The 27,331-nt window shown below is 39.8% G+C and overlaps 5 protein-coding genes and 1 pseudogene across 5 annotated transcripts; 3 read left to right on the top strand and 3 right to left on the bottom strand.

The window, feature by feature from the left end:
- Positions 1 to 3,752: 3,752 nt before the first annotated feature.
- On the bottom strand, positions 3,753 to 4,226 carry LOC120515825 (annotated as a pseudogene).
- A 947-nt stretch (positions 4,227 to 5,173) lies between these two features.
- LOC120515816 (histone H2A-like) lies at positions 5,174 to 20,323 on the top strand. Its single transcript, XM_039737142.1, has 2 exons — positions 5,174 to 5,635; positions 20,216 to 20,323. The coding sequence occupies exon 1, from the start codon at positions 5,227 to 5,229 to the stop codon at positions 5,611 to 5,613; it is 387 nt and encodes a 128-aa protein (XP_039593076.1). The 5' UTR covers positions 5,174 to 5,226; the 3' UTR covers positions 5,614 to 5,635; positions 20,216 to 20,323.
- Positions 12,559 to 13,244, top strand: LOC120515812 (histone H1-like). The gene has a single exon (XM_039737136.1). It carries the CDS (start codon positions 12,590 to 12,592, stop codon positions 13,190 to 13,192), a length of 603 nt encoding a protein of 200 aa, XP_039593070.1. The 5' UTR covers positions 12,559 to 12,589; the 3' UTR covers positions 13,193 to 13,244.
- On the bottom strand, positions 14,052 to 14,572 carry LOC120515821 (histone H3). The gene has a single exon (XM_039737148.1). The coding sequence runs from the start codon at positions 14,508 to 14,510 to the stop codon at positions 14,100 to 14,102; it is 411 nt and encodes a 136-aa protein (XP_039593082.1). The 5' UTR covers positions 14,511 to 14,572; the 3' UTR covers positions 14,052 to 14,099.
- On the bottom strand, positions 18,303 to 18,773 carry LOC120515826 (histone H2B 5-like). The gene has a single exon (XM_039737152.1). It carries the CDS (start codon positions 18,719 to 18,721, stop codon positions 18,344 to 18,346), a length of 378 nt encoding a protein of 125 aa, XP_039593086.1. The 5' UTR covers positions 18,722 to 18,773; the 3' UTR covers positions 18,303 to 18,343.
- LOC120515815 (histone H2A-like) lies at positions 19,686 to 21,375 on the top strand. Its single transcript, XM_039737141.1, has 3 exons — positions 19,686 to 20,189; positions 20,849 to 20,927; positions 21,046 to 21,375. The coding sequence occupies exons 1-3, from the start codon at positions 19,807 to 19,809 to the stop codon at positions 21,169 to 21,171; spliced, it is 588 nt and encodes a 195-aa protein (XP_039593075.1). The 5' UTR covers positions 19,686 to 19,806; the 3' UTR covers positions 21,172 to 21,375.
- The last annotated feature ends 5,956 nt before the right edge of the window (positions 21,376 to 27,331 follow it).

The following is a 27,331-nucleotide window of genomic DNA, read 5'->3' as shown; positions in this document are numbered from 1 at the left end:
TGCTTGATCCTGTACTCGGACATGAGAACTATGTAAAAAGAAACTGTGCTTGCTTAACAAGCAAAATCGGTTGTTTTCTAAGTTTTCAGCTTCAAAGTTGTCCAAAAGTGATTTTTTTCTTCATTGATCACTATTGCAACATCCCTTGTATTATTTTTCACTAAAGCCCATTTAGCGATCTATTGTTACTGGAACCAGCAACATTTAGTCCAGGATCGAGTGAGCAGGTATTTATGTCTACAGCCTTGGGAGCAAGACAGGAACAATTATTTTATGGATGTCTTGGCTTTTGTCTCTTTGACTGGAGGTTAAGTTGTCTGAAGGCAGTAATATAAACTGTCACAAAAACTATACTGTATATAAAAAATATCTATCTATCCATTATCCAACCCACTACAACCTAACTACAGGGTCATGGGGGTCTGCTGGAGCCAATCCCAGCCAACACAGGGCGCAAGGAAGTAAACAAACCCCGGACAGGGCGCCAGCCCACCATAGTATATATAAAAATATTTTTTTTTTCTAATATGGCCAGGAGTCTGCAATCATAAAAATACACATTGTTGGGGAAAATATGTTTTCTGCAAAGAGAACAAAGTAAATAGAAAAGGTATTTGTTGTAATTATGACAGAAAAATATAATAACCAAGGAAATCATAGTCAGTGTCTGTATCTTCATGAAGACATTCAATCTCAGCATAATAAAAGCAAGACGTGTTAGTATTGTGAATAAACCTGCAATTTGATCATTTGAAACAAATGGACATTAAGAGATGCACAGTTTAAACCAATCCTAACGCACTATTTGCACAAATTGCTGAAATGGTAAAGAGATAACGAAAAAAAAGAGGAAGGGTTCGAAAAAGCGTGAGTGAATCCTTTCTTTAGCAGCTTCCAGAAAGCCAGTTGATAAAAGGTTCCTCGTGACTGATTGGCTGCTTTCTTCAAGGGAGTTGAGTGAAATCAAAACGCGGTTTTCCGAAAAGCCCGCTTAAGACATTTCCTCTTCTGCGTTCGAGCAGACGTCGTATTCATATCAGGAGAGAGAATGTTTCTTATCGGGAATAATCGTTTATTCATTTATACAGGATGTCTGGACGAGGTAAAGGTGTTAGAGAGATATCAATTATAAAGAGACACGGATCACATTTAAAGGTGCACCTCCCAGCATGCACGAGAATGTCTATTATGGGTTATCACGAGTGCCGCGATAGTCAATTCTGCATAGAGAAACATTTGTTTGTTATAAGAATCAGCAGTGTACCAAGTTAAGATAAGTATGCCTTGATGACCAGAGACCACACATACGAATACACCTATACCTATTTGAATACAGGTGTATATCTTCAAATAAATGAGTTCTATTTCAATATAAGCTGCTGTGTGGAATTATCTGCATCATTTGCCAGTGTCCTGATCGACACTCCGGAGTGAACACTATAAGTCCTGAACATACTAAAGATAAAGTGGTCCTTTGCTACAAAAGGAGCTTGGTAAAGGTGGCGCAAATCGTCATCGTAAGGTACTGCGAGATAATATCCAGGGTATTACCAAGCCTGCAATCCACCGTCTAGCTCGACGAAGTGGCGTGAAACGAATTTCTGGTTTGATATATGAAGAGATTCGCGATGTGTTAAGTGTTAAGGGATGCCGTCACTTATACAGAAAATGCAAAAAGAAACTGACTGCCATGGAGGTGGTATACGCATTGAAAAGACAAGGCCGTACTCTGTATGGCTTCGGAGGTTAGGCGACATTTAAGAAGCAAATTCCCTCAAAGGCTCTTTTCAGAGCCGGCCACGTTTTTTGCTTTGAGAGCTTTTCTTGCGTTTTCTGAAAGCAACATGTACAGTGGCTGGTTATGGTTTGCGACCGGGGGCTGGAAGCTGTATACGTATTACAATCAATCAATCAATCAACATTTATTTATATAGCACATATTCATACAAAAAAATGTAGCTCAAATTGCTTTACAAAATGAACAGAAAAATAGAAGACACACAAAAAAATAAACATAAGTCAACATTAATTAACATAGAATAAGTAAGGTCCGATGGCCAGGGTGGACAGAAAAAAAAAAAAACAACTCCAAAGGCTGGAGAAAAAAAAAATAAAATCTGTAGGGGTTCCAGACCACGAGACCGCCCAGTCCCCTCTGGGCAATCTACCGAACATAAATCAAACAGTCCTCTTTGTATTTAGGGTTCTCATGGAAGAACCTGATGATGATGGTCACGTAGACTTCTGGCTTTCAGTCCATCAATGTTGGTGCATCATGATGCTTTGAGTAGGTGGTGGTGGCGCAGGCCGCCACCACAAAGAAACCGGAAAAAGAAACAGAAGAGAGAGTTGGGGTCAGTACGGATTTTAGAGCCACTATGAATAGTTATTATGATGAATTGAACATACAGAGTATCAGTATTAAGTTAAAGTGAAGTTAGGAGAAAGCCATGTTAAAGTAATGTGTTTTCAGCAGTGTTTTAAAGTGATCTACTGTATTTGCCTGGCGAATTCCTATTGGCAGGCTATTCCAGATTTTAGGTGCATAACAGCAGAAGGCCGCCTCACCACTTCTTTTAAGTTTAGCTTTTGGAATTATAAGGAGAAACTCATTTGAAGATCTAAGGTTACGATTTGGAATATAACGTGTCAGGCATTCCGATATATAAGATGGAGCGAGATTTAAGGCTTTATAAACCATAAGCAGTATTTTAAAGTCAATCCTGAATGACACAGGCAACCAGTGTAGTGACATCAAAACTGGACAAATGTGTTCGGATTTTCTTTTCCCAGTTAGGATTCTAGCAGCTCCATTCTGCACTCGTTGCAAGTGATTTATGTCATTTTTGGGTAGTCCTGAGAGGAGTGTGTTAAAGTAATCTAGTCTACTGAAAACAAAAGCGTGAATTAATTTCTCAGCATCTTTCAATGATATAACACGAAGCAAATCTTTTTCGAGCATATTTAATAGGGGATGGCTTCTAGCAGAGTTAGTCAAATACCGAAGTGGCACGTAGAATTACAGCCATCAGGAAAACATTCCCGTTTTAGAGTTTTACTGGGATTGTAGTGAAGAATTAAGTTGGTTCAGGGATGGATATCCAAATTCTATTACTTTCTCCCAAACTTATACAAATGTGAAGGTATGGTCTAAATTAGCTATCCCAGTTTTTCAATGTTAAAGTTCTAGTAAAGTACCCGTTATCTACTGGATAAATTTCCTGATATTGAGGTTAAACCATAAAGCATTTACTCAAATTATATTAACATACATATTATACATGAACGATACTGTAATTCTATAACTCCAAAAAGCGTCTGTTAAACTATACATTAGCTCCCTCAAACGTCTACATTTAGAAACTGTACTAAAATATTTCAACAAATATACTTGACAAACCATTCCCCAGACTAACATTTAAATGAAGCTCCTGCTCAGACGCCACCGAATTAATCGAAGGTTCAAAAGTGTAGCGCTGTGATTGTCCAAGTTACAACTCAGCACAGGCCAATCACAATAAATCAAGGTGGAAAACTAAGATATACAACACAAATACAATATATTGCTTTTACAAAAGGGATAAAAGTACATACTTGCCCCTGTGCATTTTGAGAGTGTGGAGCATTGCTGTCTGAACTGGAGTAGCAACTTTGCATCTCCAGGAACCCAATACTAGCAATGTTTGATGCGACACCCGACATCAACGTAATAGCAACCGATTAGGTTAACGGAGCTCTTTTCAGATTAGGTAAATGGCTCTGAAAAGAGCCGTTGGTTTCGAGAAAGGTATTTTGTTACTTATTTCGAGCTGGTATACTTGGTAACTGCCTTGGTGCCCTCGGATACAGCGTGCTTGGCAAGCTCTCCCGGGTAACAAGAGTCTCACGGCAGTCTGGATTTCCCGGGAAGAAATGGTTGAGCGCTTGTTGTAGTGCGCTAAACGCGATGCCTCACCCGCGATACGTTCGAAGATATCATTTACAAACGAATTCATGATTCCCATCGCCTTAGAAGAGATGCCAGTATCGGGGTGAACTTGCTTCATCACCTTGTACACGTAGATGGAATAACTTTCCTTCCTGGACTTTCTGCGTTTCTTCCCACCCTTCACTTGATTCTTAGAAACGGCTTTCTTTGAGCCCTTCTTCGGGGCAGGCGCAGCTTTTGGCTCAGGCATTGCTATTCACAATAAAAACGAGAAACTGAAAGACACAACGCCTCGGGTTTCTCCTTTTATAGTGAGACATGCAAATGACAAGCGCTACTGGGTTACACGTACTCACCACCAATAGGCACACAGCTCTTTCCCTCCGTTGCGTCAATGAAAAGGACAAACTTCGGGCGCGCAATTTTGAATTGCGTTTCATGATCTTATTTTCTTTTTGGTTTTCTCTCTAACACGATGCAGTGTTCCTTACCTTCTTTCGAATAATGACCGCGTGTGGCGGATACAATACAGGGTATCAGTATCCGCTCACAAAAAGAGACAACACAAAGTAACTTACACATTAATCACAAGAGATACCATTCTCAGAAATGAAGTAAAGAAGTGAGCGGCAGCACGAGAAGGCAGTGCCAGTCCTTTAGAACAACACTTTCCTGTTTGAAAATCCAAGAATACGGAAGTTATTTACCGAAGTGACAAGCGGTCTACTTTGCCGGTTCGTATTGTACTTTGTAAAAGAGACGAGAGCTTTACCTCAGGAGCTGAATTCGTTTTGAGTCCTACAGTGAGAGGTCAGAAAATCGCTTATGTGGGAGCTACAAAGGAGAATAGGGAGTAGTGTGTTCTCAATGAATTTATCTTTTTTACCCCACATATGGCTTTGAATAGCAAAGCGCCAATGTTTTGCCAACGCAGAATTCAAATTTCATACTAGTCTGTACACGGCAATCATGAGTAAAATGAAGTACATTATAAGTAAGGGCAGTGAAATTAAGCAAGGGAATTCGGGAAGAGGGACAGAATGATTTAAAAAGAATAAATTGCTGATGTATACACGATCAAGAACAATAAGCACGCTGTAACCTTTCTCGAATCTGTAGATTTGAATTTGATGCGTTGTGAGATCGGGCACCACATGCCTCGGATTCGCTGCCAGCTGAGTGACGTAAAAACACAAGCAAATCAGCAGTCAGTCGCGCCCGAAGGACGCCTTTATAAAAGCGCAACGTCCGAACTCTTGGATCATTTTATTACAAAGAGCTGTTCTGTTTATTTGAGAATGTCTGGAAGAGGAAAGACTGGTGGTAAGACACGTGCCAAGGCTAAGACTCGTTCTTCTCGAGCTGGTTTGCAGTTCCCAGTCGGCCGTGTTCACAGGCTCTTGAGGAAAGGCAACTATGCCGAGCGTGTGGGTGCCGGTGCTCCCGTTTATTTAGCTGCTGTACTAGAGTACTTGACCGCTGAAATTCTCGAGTTGGCCGGGAATGCTGCCCGCGACAACAAGAAAACCAGAATTATTCCTCGTCACTTGCAGCTGGCAGTGCGTAATGACGAGGAGCTCAATAAATTACTGGGTGGCGTGACCATCGCTCAGGGTGGTGTGTTGCCTAACATTCAGGCCGTCCTTCTGCCCAAGAAGACAGAGAAACCAGCTAAGAGCAAGTAAGCTACGGCGATACGTTCATCAACAACGGCTCTTTTCAGAGCCACCCATTTTTTCTCACTCACTGTAAAAAAAATTTGTCCTTTCCAACTTAAAATTTTCTAGTGACTTGTTGCACTCAAAAAATTTAGTTCACCTAATTATAGTTGTGTAAATTGATTATTTTGATTTGTGTTGACATCCTTACCATGTTGGCTCAAATAACAATAATAAGTTGTGCCAGCTAAATATTTGGTACTCATCAGATCAGCTTGTTGTTCTAATTACATATTCTGTGTTGTATTAAATACTTTTCTTTAATTTAGTTAACTACTAAGCCAGTATCAAAAACTAAACCAACTGTAAATTGTATGCTCTACAAATTAAAACTAATACAGAATTTATTGAATAATGCAGGACAACAACAAAATAATTTAAAATGTTTTATTGACACATCACTGTAAATTATTAACATTAACTTTGCAGCTGCAATATTACTGTTCACTTAAGCTACACAGAAAGAATGCTTTATGTAAGAGCAGTAGAATGGTGATGGAATCCAGATTTAGAGACTTATTTAGAAAATGAATAAATCAAATAAGACAATAGGCTATTTAACAGTCAAATGCATTTAACTATTTTTTTTTAAAACAGTGATCAAAGACGTTTTTTTTTTCTCTTCAAAAGCAGGTCCCCAAACTAACAAAATTAATTGGAAGTGTCACAAAGAAAATCATATTACATTTGGAAATAGTCTGTTTTTTAGAGATTGCATTCTAGCAGTGTTGTAATTTCCAAGGTACTGGAACACTTTCTGGACCACTGCAAATGTGTATTTAAGGTCCTTGCGATACTTCATGTTAAAAGCATAAAGTGGGCCAAACAGGATTGTAAAGGCATTTGTAAAGTTTCCCAAGTTCTTCATAACCACCTCCTCTTCAAGGACAATTACAGCATTTACTGCACTGGACAGCAATCTTGGAGGGACGCCATTCCTGACCAACTCTAAAATTCCCATCATAATGTTCCTTGCAGAATTCTACAAAAGATATGAAATACAATTAGACACTTCATAAAATGACCATTGTCATGAGTATCACATACACTGTAACAAGATATCAAGTTCTGCGTATTAATGCAAGTTACACACCCCATAAAATGCTAAACTGATGCACCACAAAATGAGGTAATCAAATTACCAGGATGTTTTTGGAATTGAGGCCAGCTCTCTTAGGTAGAAGGGAAGACTCAGAAGAACAGAGTCTCTCCAGTGCGCTGTTAAGTCTGTGGTCTGTGAAAGAAAAGAAAGACAAAACCAAACCAACACACGATAAGGTCAATGAATGGAGGAAAAAGAGATTGCTTAGCTTATGATACACATATAATACTAATCTGAAGCTAAAAAGAAAAATCTAGATTACTCTGAAATTGATAAATTGGTAAAATTACTTTAGATATATTACCTACCTGTATATCCTGTTTTTCTAGTAGATTCTCCATTTCCTCTTGAGCTCTGTAACATCATAAGCAAGCCCACAGTACAACTGTCCAGTGATGTTAGGAGTGCTAACTTCATGATTAACGCAGGTTATGCATAGAAATTCGGTATAAACCTATGTGTAAGCAAGACAGCGAGAGAGGACTGAGTTAATAAACTGCAGAAACAAACCAACGGTGTTTAAGACATTAAAGTGACATGTGAAATATAATACTTACCTGTTCTTCAACAAAAACCCTGGCCATTGTTTAATTGTGGATAACGTTGGCTGATCCTGTTGCATGGAAAATTTACTATAGCAGCACAGTGTTGAGTTTTGTTGAGAATTAAACATCTAAAATAAAAACCATGACCAAAACAAAAAGTTATGTATTTAGAAGATTTTCAAACAGTAAATGTACATATAAAGACTCAAAACTAAAACCATAGTGGTGCTTACATTAATCTGATCACTGACAGAGAATGTTATAAACTAAAGTGAAAGTTCACCCTGGGCAGACACATCCAGTGTTAAATTTAAACTGGGTAATGCATCCAAACTGTAGTACTGCATAGATGTGTTACAATGTGCTGAGAATGTCATACATATTAAAAATGTATTAATCAATTAGAAAGCTATTCTTAATAAAGCAAATATAAATATTAATCAACTTCCATATAAAGTAATGTCAGATCTCCTAGCTATATAACAAAGTAAGGTAAACTCATTATTACCCAAAAATTCACTAAAAGAATAACAAAATGCATAATTTTAACTACTGCGGTGGGTTGGCACCCTGCCCAGGACTGGTTCCTGCCTTGTGCCCTGTGTTGGCTGGGATTGGCTCCAGCAGACCCCCGTGACCCTGTATTCGGATTCAGCGGGTTAGAAAATGGATGGATGGATGGATAATTTTAACTATAGTGTTTGTTAGTTGATTGCTTTATTATATGGAGAAAAAAATGAAATGAGAAAAGCTTCCAAGGCATGACTCAGTTGTCACAACATAAGCGTTATCAATACATAGGCAATTGCATTAATGCATGTGCGTATTTGTACTATACAAATTACATAACTGTTGTATCATCTATTTACACTTTTGCTATCTAACATACATGTCGTTTTCCGTGTCTTTTCGCTTTTTGATGTTGGTGGGTTTGTGTTTTCATGTGCTCTTCAGCATGGGTTTGCTGGTCATTTGCCTTATGCAGAAGTTGTGTTAAGCCAAGTGAAGTGTGTTTTGGTGTTAGGAGCTCTGCCACTACTTTGACATTCATGATGATAGGTCGGGGCAGATGAAATACTGGGCGCATATTTAATATGCACTAACTATGTTTTCCATTGCTGTTTTTTGAAACCACGCTGCCTGCCTCGCTTGTTCAAATTGAGGAATCAAAGGACACAGATCTGTATAAGCAGCCAGCGTAGGGTCACCACTTTTCCTACAAAATATTCCTCCATACCAAAGTGCTTACAAAGCACACGTGCGATCGGCAGGATACATTAAATACTAGTTTCACGTGGAGATTCCCGGCAAAAACAGAATTTCACATGTGAACACGCACTGCGCTCCTCCACGGTGACAGAATGTACTTTACAACAGAACTGGCGTGTTGTGCGTTCACTGCTGAATTTAACGTAGATGCCAAAATAACGCAGGAAACCACTGCTGTGCAAACGCACCTTTACACGTCCCTTATCTTACGCTAGTGAGTGATTAAAGACCTACACAATAGTTTCTGAAAAAAGCGGAAGTTTGGACAGGGGCTTGCAAAAAGCGTATGTCGGCTTACTAGAAAATGACAAATGTGGTTGAAAGCAGCAAATAGTTCGTTATAAATTGTATTGTATTGTAATTATAAAAGTGATAAATTTTTGCTGACGTACAGAGCTGTGTTAAAAAGAGCAAATAATATAAGTTTTACAGAAAACTAAACTGAAAACTAACTTACCTTGCTGACCAAGTTAACGTTCAAAGTATTAATTGTTAAAATAATAGTGAACAAAGTATGGATTTTGCATTACTGAACAAAATTACACATAAGTGTACAACTTCACTTACCTGTTAATGTAAGACCATTCATTTAACGTTGCTTTCGACAAATTAATGCAAAGAAATTGTGCCGTTCGTCGTTTGGAAAAATCCAGAATGTTTGAATTTACTCCTCGATTTGCGCATGCTCAGTAGATGAAAAGTACCAGGATTTTGCTCAGCCAACATGTATTTTTTTGTCAAACCTGCAAAGCTGACTAAGTACAGAAACATTATTTCACTTAATAAAATATTTTAAGTTTAATGGCAATTATTGCATATTCATCTATTCAACACATTTTTCTATTTTAGGACAACATTTTTTAACTCAATTGTTGCACCAACATTTTTTTCTTCATAACCACAAATTTTCCTTTCTTGGATTTTTTACAGTGCTGGAGCTCTTATCCATTGAGATATTCTATTTGAATCCGATAATTTGTTTTTTGATAGACTTAATATCCTCATCCTTAATTTGGTGGTTATTTTAAATGTTTCCAGCGTGTTACTTAAAGGTTTTCTAGTCGAATATGACCGCAGCCTTACTCGAAGTTGTGCTTGTCGATTCCTTGACATTGCTAAGGTGTCATTAACATACAAATACGACCTTTATACACTGCTTATGTGCACCTCTGAGGAATAACCACTTAATAATTCAACATCACCCAAGAAAGCGTACTATTAATGTTTGTGCTCAAATGAAATTTGATGTGGGTTAACCCCTTTCTCGGGTTTGGACATGTACAGTAAGTGAACAGACTCCATATTTGATATGATTAATGTGCAATGTTACCACACAACATTGATCAGTTTATTTAGAAAAACATCAAGGATATTAAATTATTTTTGAAATATGGATGTACGAGAACTTTCTCGAACCCTCTTGTCGCTTGTAATCATGCGGCAGCCATTGTACGTGTGAATTTCTTGATTGTCTATGAAAACTGAGTTTATCTGGTATATTCAATATTCCAATCATGGTAGATGCTTAAATAGATGGATAACAATCTCTCCCAGACATGCATAAGAATTACATAAAAAGAAAGTTGACTAAAGATAAGAGCAGTCTAAAATGAGGCATTATAAAGGTGGACTTGTCTGTAGGTTTAAAGAATCCACACTTGGCATATCTTGACACAATTCAGCTGAATGATTTGTTGGCGGAAAGCACTTAATTATAGTGTGTTACAGAGAGGATGTGCAGAATTGTTAAAAATTGTCATTTCTGTCTTCATACTCTCTTCTGTTACTGCCTCTAGCACATTAAAGGAGTGCAGTCTACTAGACAAAGTGTCTTTTCTCACATAGTTCCTCTCTGTTACTAGACCAGCCCAGCCTGTCACTGATCTGGATTCCCAAGTACTTATAGTAGTGCACCACCACAGGACATTTGGAATGCAACATCTGCAGTATTATCTGATCACATCGATAATGGACCACGTAACAGTCAGGGACATCTCTCTCTCTGGGGAGTAAACTGGACTCAAGTTCTGAACAAAGGACCATAAATCCAGGATGAGTGTTATTGATGGACAAAACTTTGAACCAGTGGTCAACCAAAAAGATAAGACTTACGTACACCCAAGAAGCCAATAACAAAAACCCTGGTGCCACCCTAACTGCTCTTCTCTCAGTGCGCTATAGCGTGACCTGGACCTAGGGTGTGGCCACAAAAGAGAATGAAACAATCCCTTTACTCCAGATGGCAACCATGCAGTACTGAGATGGCAGAGTACTTCTTTATGTTAAGTTTGGACTAGGTTACCATTAGTTCAACCCTGGGACAGATAATCCTTTGTCCAGGATCTTCATTAAAGGAATACAGATTTAGAGGTATACATCTTAGTCCAAGAAACACACACGGTACATTTCCAGATGTAAAAATGAAACATGCTATTTTCACATTGATTTGCTTTTCATCCTTTTTGAGGTACAGTACTTCAGAATGTACAATGTATAGTACTGTACATTCTTCAAATGAAAAACAATGATATGACCAAGTTTCACATAAATCCAGAAACTTTAGTTTATTTTAAACTCAACTCTACAGCTGAAGTGCAGGACTGTGGAGTGGTACAATTCTAGGAAACTAGGTTCAAAGTTTACTCTGATTGCTATCTGTCCACATCTCACATCATTTGTTTGGTGTCTTAATGATTTTTTGGGTCAACTCTTCAGATGATCTTTTGAGTTGGTCAATCTGTTACTCAAAATGGACCCAGCATGAGAGTGAGTATGGCTTGGAATTGAGTGTCTTCTGGTGAAGTTTTGATTCCTGCCTTATGCTTGAAGCCACTGGATAAAGCTTCTGTTCTAATGTTTTCACAGGCTCTCAAGTTGGACTAAAGATGTTCAGAAAACTGATGTACAGATAATAATTGGTGTCTAGTAGAACTGGAATATGTGACTGTTTTCATTCCTTGATTTTCAAATTTTGTTATCTCAACTTAAAGGTATACACAGACAGAACTAATTGGTATCTATCTATCTATCTATCTATCTATCTATAAAACAGAATATTTGAAACAAGGCTTGACATACAGTAAGTCATTGGGTATTTTGAGATATATGAATTCTATTAACATAATAAAGATAAACATATATTCTATTCTGTTCTATTAGAGTTAAGAGGCATTTTGTCATTTGCCAAAATCAAACCTCTAGTCGCTAGTTGTAACGTAGACAACTTCTTTTTGGCAACTTTTATTTCCTGAAGCGTAATAAAGTTTACGCACAGGATTTCTGACTGAAAGTTGTTTACTTCACTAGTTTCTTTCAATCACATTTAAATACGTTAGGTACTTAGGTATGTTTACAAGCCTTAAATTTTACGCCGTTTGGCTTGCTCTCTCTCTCTCTCTCTCTCTCAGGGGTGGGGATCGATCTTTTCTTAACTCAATTTTTCTTTTTGTAAAAACTTGATTGCTTTGTATGGATTGTAATAAAATTAATACAAATAAAAATAAATAAATACGTTAGGTACACAGTTCTACAGCGTGTGTGCTAAGTTGAACATGCCGAAAGCTTGAGTTTTCTGTGTATTATTGCAAAAAAGATATGAACACTTCTCAGCATCAATTGCTGACCTCTCTATTATTAGTCCACCATGCTTCCACTGTGAGAAAAGTACAGTGACTGCGTATTTGTAGCGAAATTCGCGCTCGTCTTGTAACGAGTGATAGCCAGTAGTTTACGCAGTGCCATTTTTTTTTCTGGCAGTTCAGCAGCACCTTCTCTTCCAGCAATGACGGATGCCCAATTAACAGCATATTTCATTCTATATGTCTCAAGTTGGCATAGTCGATTTTTCCAATCCTTTCTTTTAAAAAACGGGGATTTTGTGAAAGAAGAAAACACACTTGCCAGTCTTCTTGGAATGTACCTTGGTCTGGTTGAGTCTGCACGGTTCTCATCATTCTAATATGAGCGGCCGAGTCGCTGTAAGCGACTGAAACCTACAGAGAAATCGAGGTGTGTATATTTGTTCGATATGGCAGAAACTGCTCCAACAGCCCCAGCTGCCACTCCGGCCAAAGCGCAGAAGAAAATGACGAGCTCGAAGCCCAAGAAGACCGGCCCTAGCGTTTCAGATCTGATCGTGAAAGCTGTGTCAGCTTCCAAGGAGCGTCACGGGCTCTCTTTAGCTGCGCTCAAGAAGGCTCTTGTTGCTGGCGGCTACGATGTAGAGAAGAATAACGCCCGGGTGAAACTGGCTGTAAAAAACCTTGTGAGCAAAGGCTCTCTGGTGCAGACAAAAGGTACCGGTGCATCCGGATCTTTTAAAATTAACAAAAAGCAAGCAGAGGCCAAGGAGAAAGCCACGAAGAAAAAGGCAGTCCCAAAAAAGAAACCAGCGGCGAAAAAGCCCGCTGCCGCCAAGAAAGTCAAGAAGCCGGCAGCAAAGAAACCCGCAACGGCCAAGAAGGCAGCTAAAAAGCCTCCCGCAGCCAAGAAAGCCGCCAAGAGTCCCAAGAAAGTGAAGCCGGCTGCAAAACCCAAAAAGGCGACAAAGAGTCCAAAGAAGCCGAAGGCATCAAAGCCAAAAGCCCTAAAACCTAAGACTGTAAAGAAGGCTGCGCCCAAAAAGAAGTAATCTGTTTACTTGGATTGATAAAAGTACACACGAACGGCTCTTTTCAGAGCCCCCATTTTATCAGAAAGGGCATTTCTGTTTTGGTCTGCTGTACTGGCCCGAGTGAATGGTCGTGGCGGGTTGTGTCTGTTAAACCGATTGCTTTTTACCACTTGGACGTCTTGTGATTTGGCCTATTGGTCGCTGTAGTTAATGTGAAGATGCTTTAGTGTCGCGAGTTTCCAGTTGCTTACAGTACAAATAATTCGCTCTTTGGATATTCGTATACTTTTTACAATGTGATGGACGTTGAGGAGGTTCAGTACAACAGATTTAAACGCGGTCAGAGCGAGTATACACGCACGGTGTTGCAATTCTAATTTTTCTGTACAGGTCGGTCCATTGTAGGGAATGATTGTCGGGTTAAAAACTAGGAAAACCGCTACGAAAATATACTCTAATTGTATATACACCTATGTAAAATTTTACTTTGGGGTAAAGGACTTTAAGGCGCGTTCCCTTTGAATTCAGTCGACCAAGAGCGCTACCAAAGTTTGTTCGGACCCACTGCAATGGCTTAAGGTAAAGTGAGCACCTGGGCTTGTGTCCGATTGCATTCGGATACTTTGAATTACTAAAGAGACAACAGCAGTCCCGGGAGAGATTCGTCAGTGGGGTTAAGAGCCTTTCGCTCTTAAGATACTCGTTTACTAATCACAGTGCTATAGCTACACTAAGGCGGTTATATACAACAGGATTATTCATCACTTGCCATGTTTAACACTTTCTACATTAATCAGTACTAGGTTGGATGGATACATTGTGGGAAGTGAGATGTGGCATCAGCTACTATATGGAAATTCTCTTCGAGGAAAGTTTGTGGTGGCTCTGAAAAGAGCCTTTTTCTCCTATGCGTTTATCTGCGTCCTTAGGCGCGTTCCCCTCGAATACGGCGAGCCAGCTGGATATCTTTAGGCATTATTGTTACTCTCTTGGCGTGGATGGCACACAGGTTGGTGTCTTCGAACAGTCCGACCAAATAAGCCTCACTGGCCTCTTGCAGAGCCATGACAGCCGAGCTCTGGAATCGGAGATCGGTCTTGAAATCCTGGGCGATTTCTCTGACCAGTCTCTGGAAAGGCAACTTGCGGATAAGCAGTTCAGTGGACTTCTGGTAGCGACGAATCTCTCGTAGAGCTACCGTGCCGGGCCTGTAACGGTGAGGCTTCTTTACCCCACCGGTAGCAGGGGCGCTCTTACGAGCAGCTTTAGTAGCAAGCTGCTTTCGGGGAGCTTTACCGCCCGTAGATTTGCGAGCGGTCTGCTTAGTTCTTGCCATTTATCCGTCCTTACTACAGCAACTTCAATGTTTACAATCACACAATTGAGTGGAGAAATAGCCGTACGAGGCGGATTATATCAAGAGAACCGTGCTTTCTGATTGGGTGAGAAAGAAGGGGCCGGCACGGTTCTAGCCGCGGCCTAAGAGTCTCCCGTCGAATCGATTGCTTATTTTAAAAGCTCGGCGCGTAATTTTATTATTTTCTCTGCTTCCGCGTCCTCAGCCTCTAGCGGCTGCTGCCGCCAATTGTTTACAGAAAGTCAGCGTGTTCAACGACCTTTACATTCCTTCTGTGTTGGTTTTACCCCAAATCCTAATCAGTATGGGCGACTGGGGTTTCCACAAAATATTTGTTACAGAATAAGGCGCTTGGAAAGCGAAGTTGAAAGATAAACAGAATGCAACTGGATACGACTATTTATTAGACGATCAGTGATTTCCTAGTTTGAATTTAGGAAACAGCCACTGGAAGGAACGTGGAAACGACTAAGAAATGCACTCGGCATGTAACGTATTTTCCCTTGTAATGCCGTAGCCAAGAAAACACGACTTGATGGGCAAATCAATCGAGTGGATTGTTTACATCACAAGAAATGTTGTTTTTAAAGCTTTTACTCTCTTTCCTGAACACTTCATAACAACTAATGATTAAATTAAATGAGTGCTAGAAACCATTTCCAATGTAAATCTCTGTAAGGGGAAGGGCATCTATCCATTTTCGTGAACCTTTTAGCCAGGGCAGTGTTGCAGGGGAATCTGGAGCCAATCCCAACAGTCCATCACCATGCAACACACGTGGGCCAACCAATTCAGCAACACCAATTGCCTTAAACTGTTTGCACTATTTGTCTTTGGACTGTAGCAGCAGGCAGGAAACCCACATGCACACGGAGATAACATGCAAGTTCTATGCCGTGAACACCAGGGACAGGATGGTGATGTTCTGCTGAAGTTCTACTGCCTTATCAAGAATGACCCAACTGTTTAAGACCCACCTTAATATGTCAGAAATCCATTTTTGAGGAGTCATACACTCTGATATTGTTTTCATTAAAGAACTAAGAAACCTCGCTTTCACTCGATTAATCTACTTTTCACTTATGTCACAGGCCTGTGACATAAGCAGGCCTAAAGGGAAAAAAAAAAAAACTTGCACAAGGATTCCATTTTGATGGTCTCCTACTGCTCTACCCTCTTTTGGACTACCAAAAAAAGACTTTTCCCTCTCACAGTCCAAAGACATGCAGTTTAGGTGCATTGGCAATTCTAAACTGTCCCTAATGTGTGCTTGGTGTGTGTGCATGCCCTGCGGTGGGCTGGCCCCCTGCCTTGTGCCCTGTTTTGGCTGGGATTGGCTCCAGCAGACCCCCCGTGACCCTGTAGTTAGGATATAGCAGGTTGGATAATGGGTGTATAGATGTTCCTTTCTCGATTTTGCCTTTAGTACCTTTGTTCAGGCCAAAAGTAAGACTGTAGTATTATCGCCAACTTGCACTCAAAGATGTTAAATGGTGAAACTAGATACAGAAGCATAAAAACAACGAATAAATTAAAATGAATTAATGAGATGGTGTGTACACTCTTTCACAAATAAATTGCTTCTTTTAACACTAGAATTACCAAAGCCTACGAGAGATCTGCTTGTTCTTCAAGTATGAAGGGTATAAGACGTTATTTTTCACTTAATGTTAATGTTACTCTAAGAATATAAATATGAATAATCTTCCTGAAAAATCTGAAGATCTGCCAGTCTTCCACAGGTGGTCTTCCAAAGCTGTATTTTAAAGGTTACCAACGTTACCAACACTTTCGTTTCACCTCAAAGCACATAGCTTCTCTGTGTAGATGGAGCGATCACGTAATGTACAAGATATGCTACAAATATTACTCCATCTCTTTCAAATTGGTCTCTGATGAGTTCATTGTTGTCCATAACGTTCAACCTTTCTCAGAATATGAGTGTCGATGTCTGCCTGAACATAATCTTCTGGGTTAGGACAGGTTAGGAGCTCCCCTACATCCTGATAAAGTTTAAAGAGTAGATTACTAAATTCGGAAATCTGGTAAAATGCTTTTATTCCGAATCCTAAGAGTAGGACCACATCTATGCCACTAACCATGTTAGGACCGTTTTCTTACTTTGAGATGCTTGATAAATACAGGCACTGGACTTTAAGGCGGCCACTACAACACATTAAAACTGTTGTTTTGAAGCATTTCTCTGTTGCTTTGGCTTTATTCTCATTAAGGTAGGTGTAAATTATATATCCTTAACCAAAAAATGAAAGAAACAGTTTTGTTACCAGAAGTAGAATTTCTTGGAAAGTGTCCATCAGATAAACAGTAGTAGATTGAAAGCTTTGTTAAAGGATCCATGTTTTTTCCTTAAATAGCTAAGAAGCTTAGCACTTTTTTCATAAAAGTAGCAACAGAACAAAGAGAAAGTTCAGTTTTTACAAGTACCAAATCTAGTGAAAAAAATCTTGTGAAATAAAAAGCAGTCACTGTCCTAATCTCTTTTCATATAAAATGAGCACCTGGCTTACTTGTTTTGACCACCGTTAGCAGAGTGCGCCATGACACTTCAAGTAGTCAAAACTCAGAATTTTGCAGAATCATTATAATAACCTCAAGGTTATGTTCCAGTGAGAATCAAAGGTTGCACTTTCCAACTCTGCATATGAATCCTGCTTTTTGACAGAATACATGGCAAAAATGTTATGCCTTGAGGCCTATTACCTGATATGTCAGCTGCAAAGGCTAAAGCATCTTCCATACAACAATGCATAAAATAAATGTACACTGAGCATACTATGAACAATGTATTGCATACTGATCCTGAATATTAGGGAAAAATATAAGGATGAATTCATACATCAATCAGCCTTTTGAAACATTTATACAAATTTGAACCTTGACTAAATGTAAAGTTAATATGCCAACATCATTCTTGATAAAACAGAAGGGCAAAATATAACAGAAAATGCAAATGTGTGATTTTATTTGTTAATGTTAGTGTTCTAAGGGGATCAGTTTAAGTACATTCGTGAAGTGAGTGCCTGTTTTACATGTATTAAACAAACCAAATCTTTATGAAAATGTAAAAGTTTATATTTTTATTACATTTGTATACTGTATTCATTCTATGCAACCCAGATCCTCCCTGCATGGGGTTTGCATTTGTCCATGTGGCTGCATAAAAGTTTCCTTCCACAGTCCAAAGACATGGAAGCTGGGGGAACTGACAAAGCTAAATTGGCCAGTGTGTGTTTGGTGTGTTCACCCTGTCCAGGGTTTGCTCCTGCCTTGCACCCTAAGGCAGCTGGAACAGGCTCCAGCACCCACCCAGAGCTCTGGTCTGGAATTAAGTAGGTCAGAAAATGACAGGTTCTCTCCAGCAAACCAGTGACCCAGAGTATGGATATAGCAGGTTGGATAATGGATGGATGTTATCTTATACAATGTAATAAATGTGTTGTGACCATTATACGGTGTCATGGTATTAGTTAATTTAAATGCAGGCTGGCCCGTTAGTATTAGCCATTCTAATAAACTATAAATGGAAAAACCCACAACTCAGTATCAGAAATTTAACATATAAAATTGCAATAGTGTCGATTTCAAAAAAATACAGGGATAAGAGTCTGCTTGATGTAAACAGACCTGTGCATTTTAAACGGTGGAGCACATCGGTCTGTAGAATAGAGCGGGGGATACGCAGATGGACAAGCGAGTATACATCCACATCACCACAACCAATTTTTAATGGAACTCTTTTCCGATTATGTGGGTGGCCCTGAAAAGAGCCGTTGGTTTCGAACAGATGTTGCTTACTTCGAACTGGTATACTTGGTAACTGCTTTGGTGCCCTCAGACACAGCATGTTTAGCAAGTTCTCCAGGTAGAAGAAGTCTCACAGCAGTCTGGATCTCCCGGGAAGAAATGGTTGAGCGCTTGTTGTAGTGCGCTAGGCGAGAGGCCTCACCGGCGATACGTTCAAAGATATCATTCACAAATGAATTCATAATTCCCATCGCCTTAGATGAAATACCAGTGTCGGGATGAACTTGCTTCAGCACCTTGTAGACGTAGATAGAATAGCTTTCTTTCCTGGACTTTCTACGTTTCTTCCCACCCTTCGCTTGACTCTTAGAAACAGCTTTCTTTGAGCCCTTCTTCGGGGCAGGGGCTGCTTTCGGCTCAGGCATTGTTACTCACAATACAGATGAGAAGTTGAGTGACGCAACTCCTCGGGTTTCTCTCTTTATAGCGAGACATGCAAATTACAGGCGCTACGGGGTTACACGTTCCCACCAACGACAGGCGCGCAGCAGTTTCCCTCCTTTCAGGCACAACCGTTGCATTACTGAAATGGCCAAAATTCGGGCGCGCACTTTTGCATTGCGCTGTTTTCAAAAGTGCATTCAAGGTCTTGTGTTTTTTTTTGTTTTTCTCTCTAACACGATGCAGTGTCCCCTACCTACTTTAAAACAATGACCGCGCATGGTAGATACAATACAGGTTATCACTATCAGCTCACAAAAAGAGACAACACAAAGTAACTTGCACATAATCGCAAGAGATATTCACAGAAATAAAGGAAAGCAGTGGGCAGCAGTGTGAGAAGGCAGTGCCAATCATTTGGAACAACACTTTCTTGTTTGAAAATGCAAGAAAACAGAACTCGTTTACCAAGGTTACAAGCGCTCTACTTTGCCAGTTCGTATTGTACTTTAAAAAATAGACCAGAACTTTCTCCGCAAGGGAGCTGCATTCGTTTTGAATTCCACAATGAAAGGTCAGAAAATCGTCCACGTGGGGGCTACAAGGGAGAATAAGGCGGATTGTATGCTCAATTATCTTTTTACCCCACATATTGCTTTGAACAACGAAACCTTTTAAAAAGCTTATGTTTTCCAACACAATTCAAACGTCAAACTAGTTCGTGAAATGAAACCATGTTTAAAATGATGAATAATTAAGCGTAATAAAAGAGAGGAGCCTAGAACTCAGGAAGATAGGCATAATGTATTAAAATTATAACATTGCTTATGTATACACGATCAAAAATAAGTACGCTGTACCCTTTCTAGGAGGTGCATATTTGAATTTGAGGCGTGGTCCGGTCGTGCGCTATATGCTTCGGATTCGCTGCCAACTGAGTGACGTAAAAACAAAAGCAAATCAGCAGTCAGTTAGTTCAGTTCGTCGTGACCGAAGGACGCCTTTATAAAAGCGCAACATCGAATAGTTGGATCATTTTACTGGAGAGAACTGTTTATTGTATCTAAAGATGTCTGGAAGAGGAAAGACTGGTGGTAAGACACGTGCCAAGGCTAAAACCCGCTCTTCACGAGCTGGGCTGCAGTTCCCAGTCGGCCGTGTTCACAGGCTTTTGAGGAAAGGCAACTATGCTGAGCGTGTGGGCGCTGGTGCTCCCGTCTACTTGGCTGCTGTGCTCGAGTATCTGACCGCTGAAATTCTTGAGTTAGCTGGGAATGCTGCCCGCGACAACAAGAAAACCAGAATTATTCCCCGTCACCTGCAGCTGGCGGTGCGTAACGACGAGGAGCTCAATAAGTTGCTGGGTGGCGTGACCATCGCTCAGGGTGGTGTGTTGCCTAACATTCAGGCCGTCCTTCTTCCCAAGAAGACCGAGAAACCAGCTAAGAGCAAGTAAGCAAGGTGACGTTCATCAATACCAACGGCTCTTTTCAGAGCCACCCATCTTTTCACACTGGAGACTTTATCCATTGAGAGACACTGAATAGAACGACAGCTTTTAAAGAAATAAAAAAAAAATGGCGTTGTATCCTAATCTGTATTTTATTACGCGGATTTTTCGCTGTTACTTTAACGTTTCCAGTATGCTATTTGTAAACGTATCAGTAAGTGGGGTTTTCTTTTTGGAATCCGGGCGGGGGCTCAATTTGTAGGTCCTGCTGATTTTAGCTTTAAAGTACGAGTTGAGGAATAATTAGGGACACATTCTAGAGGTTACATTTCTGAAGCCATTTTTTGTGCTCATTTCATTCTTTTTCTTTTCAGTGTCCGTAATCTCCTTACGAGTATGACCGCAACCTGCCTTGAAATAATGCTTGTCGATATGCTGCTGACTAGGGGGGCTGGTATTAAATTTATCTTTGGTCAAAAAGGAGGTTTCAGTTTTTCAAAATATACTATACATGCTTGAAGGGGCCTGAGTTGCCTCGAAAACTTATTTTAATCTTTTTAGATTACCAATAAATGGTGTCATTTTGCTTAACTTCTCAGTCACTACTGTACATACCTCGTATAGAAAAGACGGATCACTCCCTTTCTATTGCTTTTTGCAGTGAGGGGCAACCATTGTGGGTGAATGGCTGGCTAAAGGTTAACAGGAGCCTGAAAAGTGGACACCTTTACATGTTTTTGGTATGGTGGTGATTTTTTTTTCTTTTGTATAAAAGGTGAAGAGCTAAAATGAAAGTCTTCTGCTGTCATCAATCATGGATTGCATTTACCCCGGTCATAAGCATTGTTTTCTCTGCAGGTCTTGGGCAAGTGGAGCAGGAGTATGGAGATGATGCCTTCTAAGCCTAAAAACGGATTTGTTGTAAATTTCTTGATTGTCTGTGAAAACAGTTTATCTGATAACATATACTTTATATCAGGCTGAGGAACCATTGGGTGACTCAGGGGTTGGGATCCTTGTGTGAGCTCAACCACTAGAGGTGGGGGGTGGTCCGTCCCCAAGGTAAACTCACGACCCAAGAAGTAATAGCTGCGTAATTGCCCAGTTGATGGTGAGGGCCTCTCTCCAATGCCATGTACCTTGTCTCCCAGTGCAACAGTTTTCAGCTAAGGTACATCATGGGGTGATTTTTTTGGGGGGTTGTATTACATCAGTTGTAAAATAAGCCCCGTTAACAGGCTAGGAATTAAAGGAATATTCCACTCAAAAATAATTTCTTATACTTTCCCTGTGTTTTTTTGTATTGATGGCTAATAAAAAATGTAATCATGTTTTCATGGAGAATGAAAACCAAAGATTTTGTCAGACAACAGACATCAATGGGGGTCAATAGTGAACAACAGCAATCAATATTAAAACATTGATGACAAAAAAAAGAAAATAACTGTGGCTACTCATGTCACAAAGTCCATTTGTCTGTTATCTTGTCATATACTCACAATTTCAAAAAATTTGCTTTTAAAATATATAAATACAGAAAATCAAGTTGGTGCACTGACAGGAAACACATTCAAACAGGACTGATCTTTTGAAGTGAAGAATGGGCTCTTGACCAATGAATGAGGGGAAGAAGCAGATCTTTCAGTGTTTTAAGATGGCATTGAGAGAAGGCGTTACCATGTGAAAGAGTTTCAATCTGATTTCAAATATAAATAGTATTTTTCTTAAATAATGTTAAACCTTCCGCACTGATCAGAAGTTGATTGAGTCATTGAATTCTTACTGTTTTCAGAATCACAAAACGACTGCAAACACAGCAAAGCCAAAAAAATAAAATAACAGTCTTGCAGACCCATATATGTAATATATAAGTCTGGGGATAGCCATGAGTAAATTTGTGTGGGAATAAAAAACCTCCCGCAAAATCTTCTCTTCTTAATGGGCTGTCTATCCACCCTTTCCAGAACTGAATAGGCTATGAAACATGGTGGGTATACGAGGTGAGACACAAGAATAACCAGATTGGTAAAAAAAAAAATATTTATTGGTGAATTACAGCATTCTAAACATTGTCACCGTCTAAATACTCCCCTTCCCAATCTCTACACCATTCCATACTTATCTTCCATTGATTGAAACAGTGCTGGAAATCTTTTTGCTTGAGGCTCTTCAACAGGCTTGCTGTTTCTGCCTTCACTTCATCTATTGAAGAAAAATGTGTTCCCTTCAGGTCACTTTTGATTTTCAGGAACAAGTAAAAATCACAGGGAGCTAAATCGGCCAAATAGGGAGGATAATCGAGGATAGGGGTGTATTTGTCAGTTATAAACTGCTTCACGGAAAAAGCAGTACAATCATGTCAAGCAATCTGATTTACTGTTTTGATGTTTTCATCTGTCCGAGACAAGCGTGGGAGACTTGTGCGTTGAACGTGTTCCAAATTTTCTTGTCTTTCCTTGAAACGTTTGTGCCACTAAAAAACTTGTGTGCGAGACAAACTGATATCACCGTACACTGTTTTTATCATTTTATAAGTTTCTGTGGCCGTTTTCTCCAATTTCGCGAGAAATTTGACTTGATTCTCTGTTCAATTTTTTCACCTGACATTATAGTGGCAACTTGTTTAGCAATTGTTGTGTAAATACTGACTGGGCTATTCACAGGATATACCTAGCCGGTTGGGGATATAGTTCTATTATTCATGTTCAGCTGATCTCCAGATGGTTTTTCAGGAAAGCCCCAAGCCCAATCAGGTTATTTTTGTGTCTCTCCTCATATATAGCTGAGAAACTGTAAGAGGAGGGATCTTGTGACCGGAACCAAAAATGATTTCATCGGCCTGCGACATCTGGTGATGCGTAAATTGTGTCATTAGGAGGTGGGTTCTTCTGCTGGTCTGTAGAGGGATAAGAGAAAGAAGCATCAGAGGACAGTGCCAACACCTGGTTTGGCGGAGAAACACTTACATTCGAGCCTGTAAACCGTCTCCCACGTGCACAGGTGTGACAGTGGGTACATAGAGAATAACCCATAAAGGTAAAGGAGACAGGTTCACATTTTATGTTCCACACATCTTTGTCTGTGAGAAGCTGGCACCTAAGATCCTAAACACTGCTGTTGAATTCAAACCACAGGACACTGTATTATACAATATGCAGTACTATGATTAATACTCTGGCAGCATTGATGTATTTCTGGTTCTTTATTGTTAAACTGCTTTTGGGGGATACCTCTCCTCAAAACTTTTTCTTACCTGTAAAGATTCTTTCATAATGTTTCATTCTATTTTACCCTTTTTTAAGTCTTAAGGCATGCAGCTATCATGTTTTCTATATCATGCTACTGTAACAGTTCTATTAGGGTGTCCTTTTCACCAGCTAAACATACTAATAGAATTATTCTTGGGTGGTAGTGTAAATAGACTAGCAAGCAGTTAACTCAATTTAATAATAAAATATTAGAAATATTAATAATATTAAATAAAGTTATATGTCAAAGCAAAAGCAAATCATGATGTTGTAACCCACCCCATATAACCTGATTTTTGAAAATGTTTCGTCTCCCAGCAATTTTGTTTTTGCATTGTTGTTCAGTGTCTTTAACATCTTCTGCGCTGAATATGTAACTCAGTTATGATTGTAGTAGAAGAATACAGATCAGTTCATCATCTGACCTGATAAAGCTAATCTAAAGTGTGGTGTGGTCACCCAGTCCTCTGGTGACTTAGAAATGTTTGCCAGTCACTTAAGGTACCATTTGCCTTTTTTTCTTGGGCAAATAAAACTAACTGCTGAAGTGAAGATGCTTATGTACAGTAATGTTTAGTACTGTCAGCAGGAAGTTTCTTTCTTTTAAGCATCCAAATTCACTCATTTTTCAAAGACATTGCATAAATAAAATTAACACAAATATCAGATGATACAAATATGCATATGACTGTTCATTGTAGCAAAAATATAGTAATATTAAAGTCATTACTTCAGTTATACTGCAGTGGGCTGGCGCCCTGCCTGGGATTTGTTCCTGCCTTGTGCCCTGTGTTGGCTGGGATTGGCTCCAGCAGACCCCGTGACCCTGTGTTAGGATATAGCGGGTTGGATAATGACTGACTGACTGACTTCAGTTATATGTTTCAGCAAATAAGATGCATTTTGTACAGTCTTTAACCAAGTTAATTTATATTAGCTAAATTTCTGAGCATAATTCTAGTCCCTCATACTCTGGTCTACACCTAACATGCACTAGAATCTGTGGTGAAAGGCAAAACACAGAAAATCTAAATTGTAATTTTAACACATATAAGCAAATACATAAATAAAAAACATAGCTGCACTTCTCTAATACAGCCTAATATCATAAAATAATGAGTGTGTGACTTCAATAAGAAAAGACACTTTAGTATTTTTACATGTGCAGACACGGAGGGGTCTTAAACTAGGGTCTATTGAGGATTAATTGAGTACCCAAAGCAGAGTGTGGCCTTTTTTAACAGGCATCCCTATGAGCCATTTCACAAACCTCATCACTTTCTTAACAGGGACCTCATTGTTTATCACCTGAGCCTGCTTTGTCTTCAGGGTGTTCCAGGAAGCAGGATCACAGATAAGAAACTTTACAGCCTCTTCATACAGCATATGTCATTTTTCACTTTTCGGTTCCTCTTAATAAGATTGTTCTCCTTTTCACTGACATTGGTATGTATCTTTTAGGTGTGCCTATCAACAAGATGTGGTTTTTCAGTGGTAAAATAGATTGTATTATATAGCAATATAACATTTGTACTTAGAGTCATTATTATTGTACAAGTGTGTTAGTTCAGGTCAAGTAAGTTCGGAGAGCATGTACTGGTACAGCACATTGCCGGACCCACCACACAATGAAATAGCTTGGGATCCTGGTTGGCAACCCCAAGGCAGACACACAGTCCAGTCCCACCCTCCAAAAATGACCATCTATCTGCCACGGCCAGGTGTTGCATGGGCGTCCCCCTGGCCTGGTCCAGCCGCTTGCCAGATTACCCTAGGGGAATTGGGCTCCCTCAAAATTCAGGTAATGTGCTTCATTCAGGACTCCATGAGCAACTACTTGTTCAACACAAAGTCAAACCAGTGGTACCCAAGGACACAGTACTGAAGGAGTCCAGTCTTCGACTGGGACGAACAGGAAGAACCAGGACTTTAGAGACTTGGACCTTTGTTCTGTTGCACAGATATTGGGAGTGCCACACAAACCCACCCCACCTCATGCTCTCCCAATCCATCTACTGATTTCATGGGAAGAGTCATGAGAAACACGAATGTCACTGCCTAGGATAGTAAACCTCTTGACAAGGTTGACACTCTCTCCTCAGACAAACACACTGTTGATGGCTGTGCCCAAGAGGTCATTTAAGGCCTGGATCTTGTTTTTCATCCAGGACACTCACAAGCACTCAGACGTCTCGCTCAGTCTCTTGAGAGGCCCGATCAGAGCCTTCATTGACTCTGCGACGATCACAGCATCATCAGCAAAGTCAAGATCAGTGAATCTTTCTTCACCAAAATAGATGCCCCACATCCACTGGACCCGACAACCCTGCCCATGCAAGCATTTAAGAGAGTATGAGCAAGCACACACTCCTGATGAACCCCAGTATCAACTGGGTAAAACACAGAGGTTCTACCTCCACTCTGCCAGCACTCACAGTACCAGTGTACAGACCAGCTATAATATCCATCAAACTTGGGGGGGATCCCGTGAAGTCTCAGGGTGTCCCACAGGGCAGCTCAATCAACTGTGTCGAGCACTTTACAAAAATCAGTGATATTCACATTTGTTCTCAATAGGAACCCTCAGTGCTAGGATGAGATAAATAATAGACTTCTTAGATGTAAAACCAGACTGCTCCAGTCACTGGTAAGAAAACAATTGACCACGGATCCTATTGAGGATGACTTCCTCCAGAGAGGAGAAGGGAGTCCTGTCTGATGTTTCAGACAGTGACTGGAGTGCCAATCCTGCCACCAACTCCCAAGTTTTCCCTGCAAGTTTGATGACTACTTGCTGGGCCTGATGCACTTTAACATCATACCCAGGACACATACCAGTGTGTAAGAATATAAATATTATAATCCTAGAGCAGGTCATCATGTCAGCTGCTTATCTGAAAAACAGAAAAAACAGTAAAATATAATTATAAAAAATAATAAAAAAGAAAAGAAAACAAAAATTATTATTAGAACATTAGAACACTCTGGACGAGAACAGGCCATTCAGCCCAACAAAGCTCGCCAGTCCTATCCACTTGTTTCCTCCAAGAAGACATCAAGTCAAGTTTTGAAAGTCCCTAACATCTTACTGTCTACCACACTACTTGGTAGCTTATTCCAAGTGTCTATCGTTCTTTGTGTACAGAAAAACTTCCTAATGTTTGTCCGAAATTTACCCTTAACAAGTTTCCAACTGTGTCCCTGTGTTATTGATGAACTCATTTTAAAATACAAGTCTCAATCCACTGTAGTAATTCCCTTCATAATTTTAAACACTTCAATCATGTCACCTCTTAATCTTCTTTTGCTTAAACTGTAAAGGCTCAGCTCTTTTAATCTTTCCTCATAATTCAACACCTATAGCCCTGGAATCAGCCTAGTCGCTCTTCTCTGGACCTTTTATAGTGCTGTTGTGTCCTTTTGTAGCCTGGAGACCAAAACTGCACACAGTACTCAAGATGAGGCCTCACCAGTGCATTATAAAGGTTGAACATAACCTCCTTGGACTTGTACTCCACACATCAAGGCGCTATATAACCTGACATTCTGTTAGCCTTCTTAATGGCTTCCGAACACTGTTGGGTAGCTTAGAGTCCACTATGACTCCTAAATCCTTCTCATAAGGTGTACAGTAATCCCTCCTCGATCGCGGGGGTTGCGTTCCAGAACCCCCCACGATAGATCAAAATCCGCGAAGTAGAAGCCATATGTTTGTATGGTTATTTTTATATATTCAAGCCCTTATAAACTCTCCCACACTGTTAACATTATTAGAGCCCTCTAGACATGAAATAACACCCTTTAGTCAAAAGTTTAAACTGTGCTCCATGACAAGACAGAGATGACAGTTCTTTCTCACAATTAAAAGAATACAAACATATCTTCTCTTCAAAGGA

The sequence above is a fragment of the Polypterus senegalus genome, chromosome 15 (assembly GCF_016835505.1).
Source record: "Polypterus senegalus isolate Bchr_013 chromosome 15, ASM1683550v1, whole genome shotgun sequence".
Classification (NCBI taxonomy): Eukaryota; Metazoa; Chordata; class Cladistia; order Polypteriformes; family Polypteridae; genus Polypterus; species Polypterus senegalus.
The sequence above is the reverse complement of the archived record's forward strand: the minus strand, read 5'-3'. Positions and strand labels throughout refer to the sequence as shown.

What these genes read in the sequence shown, in the direction of transcription:
- LOC120515812 (XM_039737136.1), top strand. Translation starts at nt 12,590, where the DNA reads ATGGCAGAAACTGCTCCAACAGCCCCAGCTGCCACTCCGGCCAAAGCG.
- LOC120515816 (XM_039737142.1), top strand. Translation starts at nt 5,227, where the DNA reads ATGTCTGGAAGAGGAAAGACTGGTGGTAAGACACGTGCCAAGGCTAAG.
- LOC120515826 (XM_039737152.1), bottom strand. Translation starts at nt 18,721, where the DNA reads ATGCCTGAGCCGAAAGCAGCCCCTGCCCCGAAGAAGGGCTCAAAGAAA.
- LOC120515821 (XM_039737148.1), bottom strand. Translation starts at nt 14,510, where the DNA reads ATGGCAAGAACTAAGCAGACCGCTCGCAAATCTACGGGCGGTAAAGCT.
- LOC120515815 (XM_039737141.1), top strand. Translation starts at nt 19,807, where the DNA reads ATGTCTGGAAGAGGAAAGACTGGTGGTAAGACACGTGCCAAGGCTAAA. An exon ending in GAGAAACCAGCTAAGAGCAA is followed by an intron (nt 20,190 to 20,848) that starts GTAAGCAAGGTG and finishes TGCTTTTTGCAG; the next exon opens with TGAGGGGCAACCATTGTGGG. An exon ending in GACACCTTTACATGTTTTTG is followed by an intron (nt 20,928 to 21,045) that starts GTATGGTGGTGA and finishes TTTTCTCTGCAG; the next exon opens with GTCTTGGGCAAGTGGAGCAG.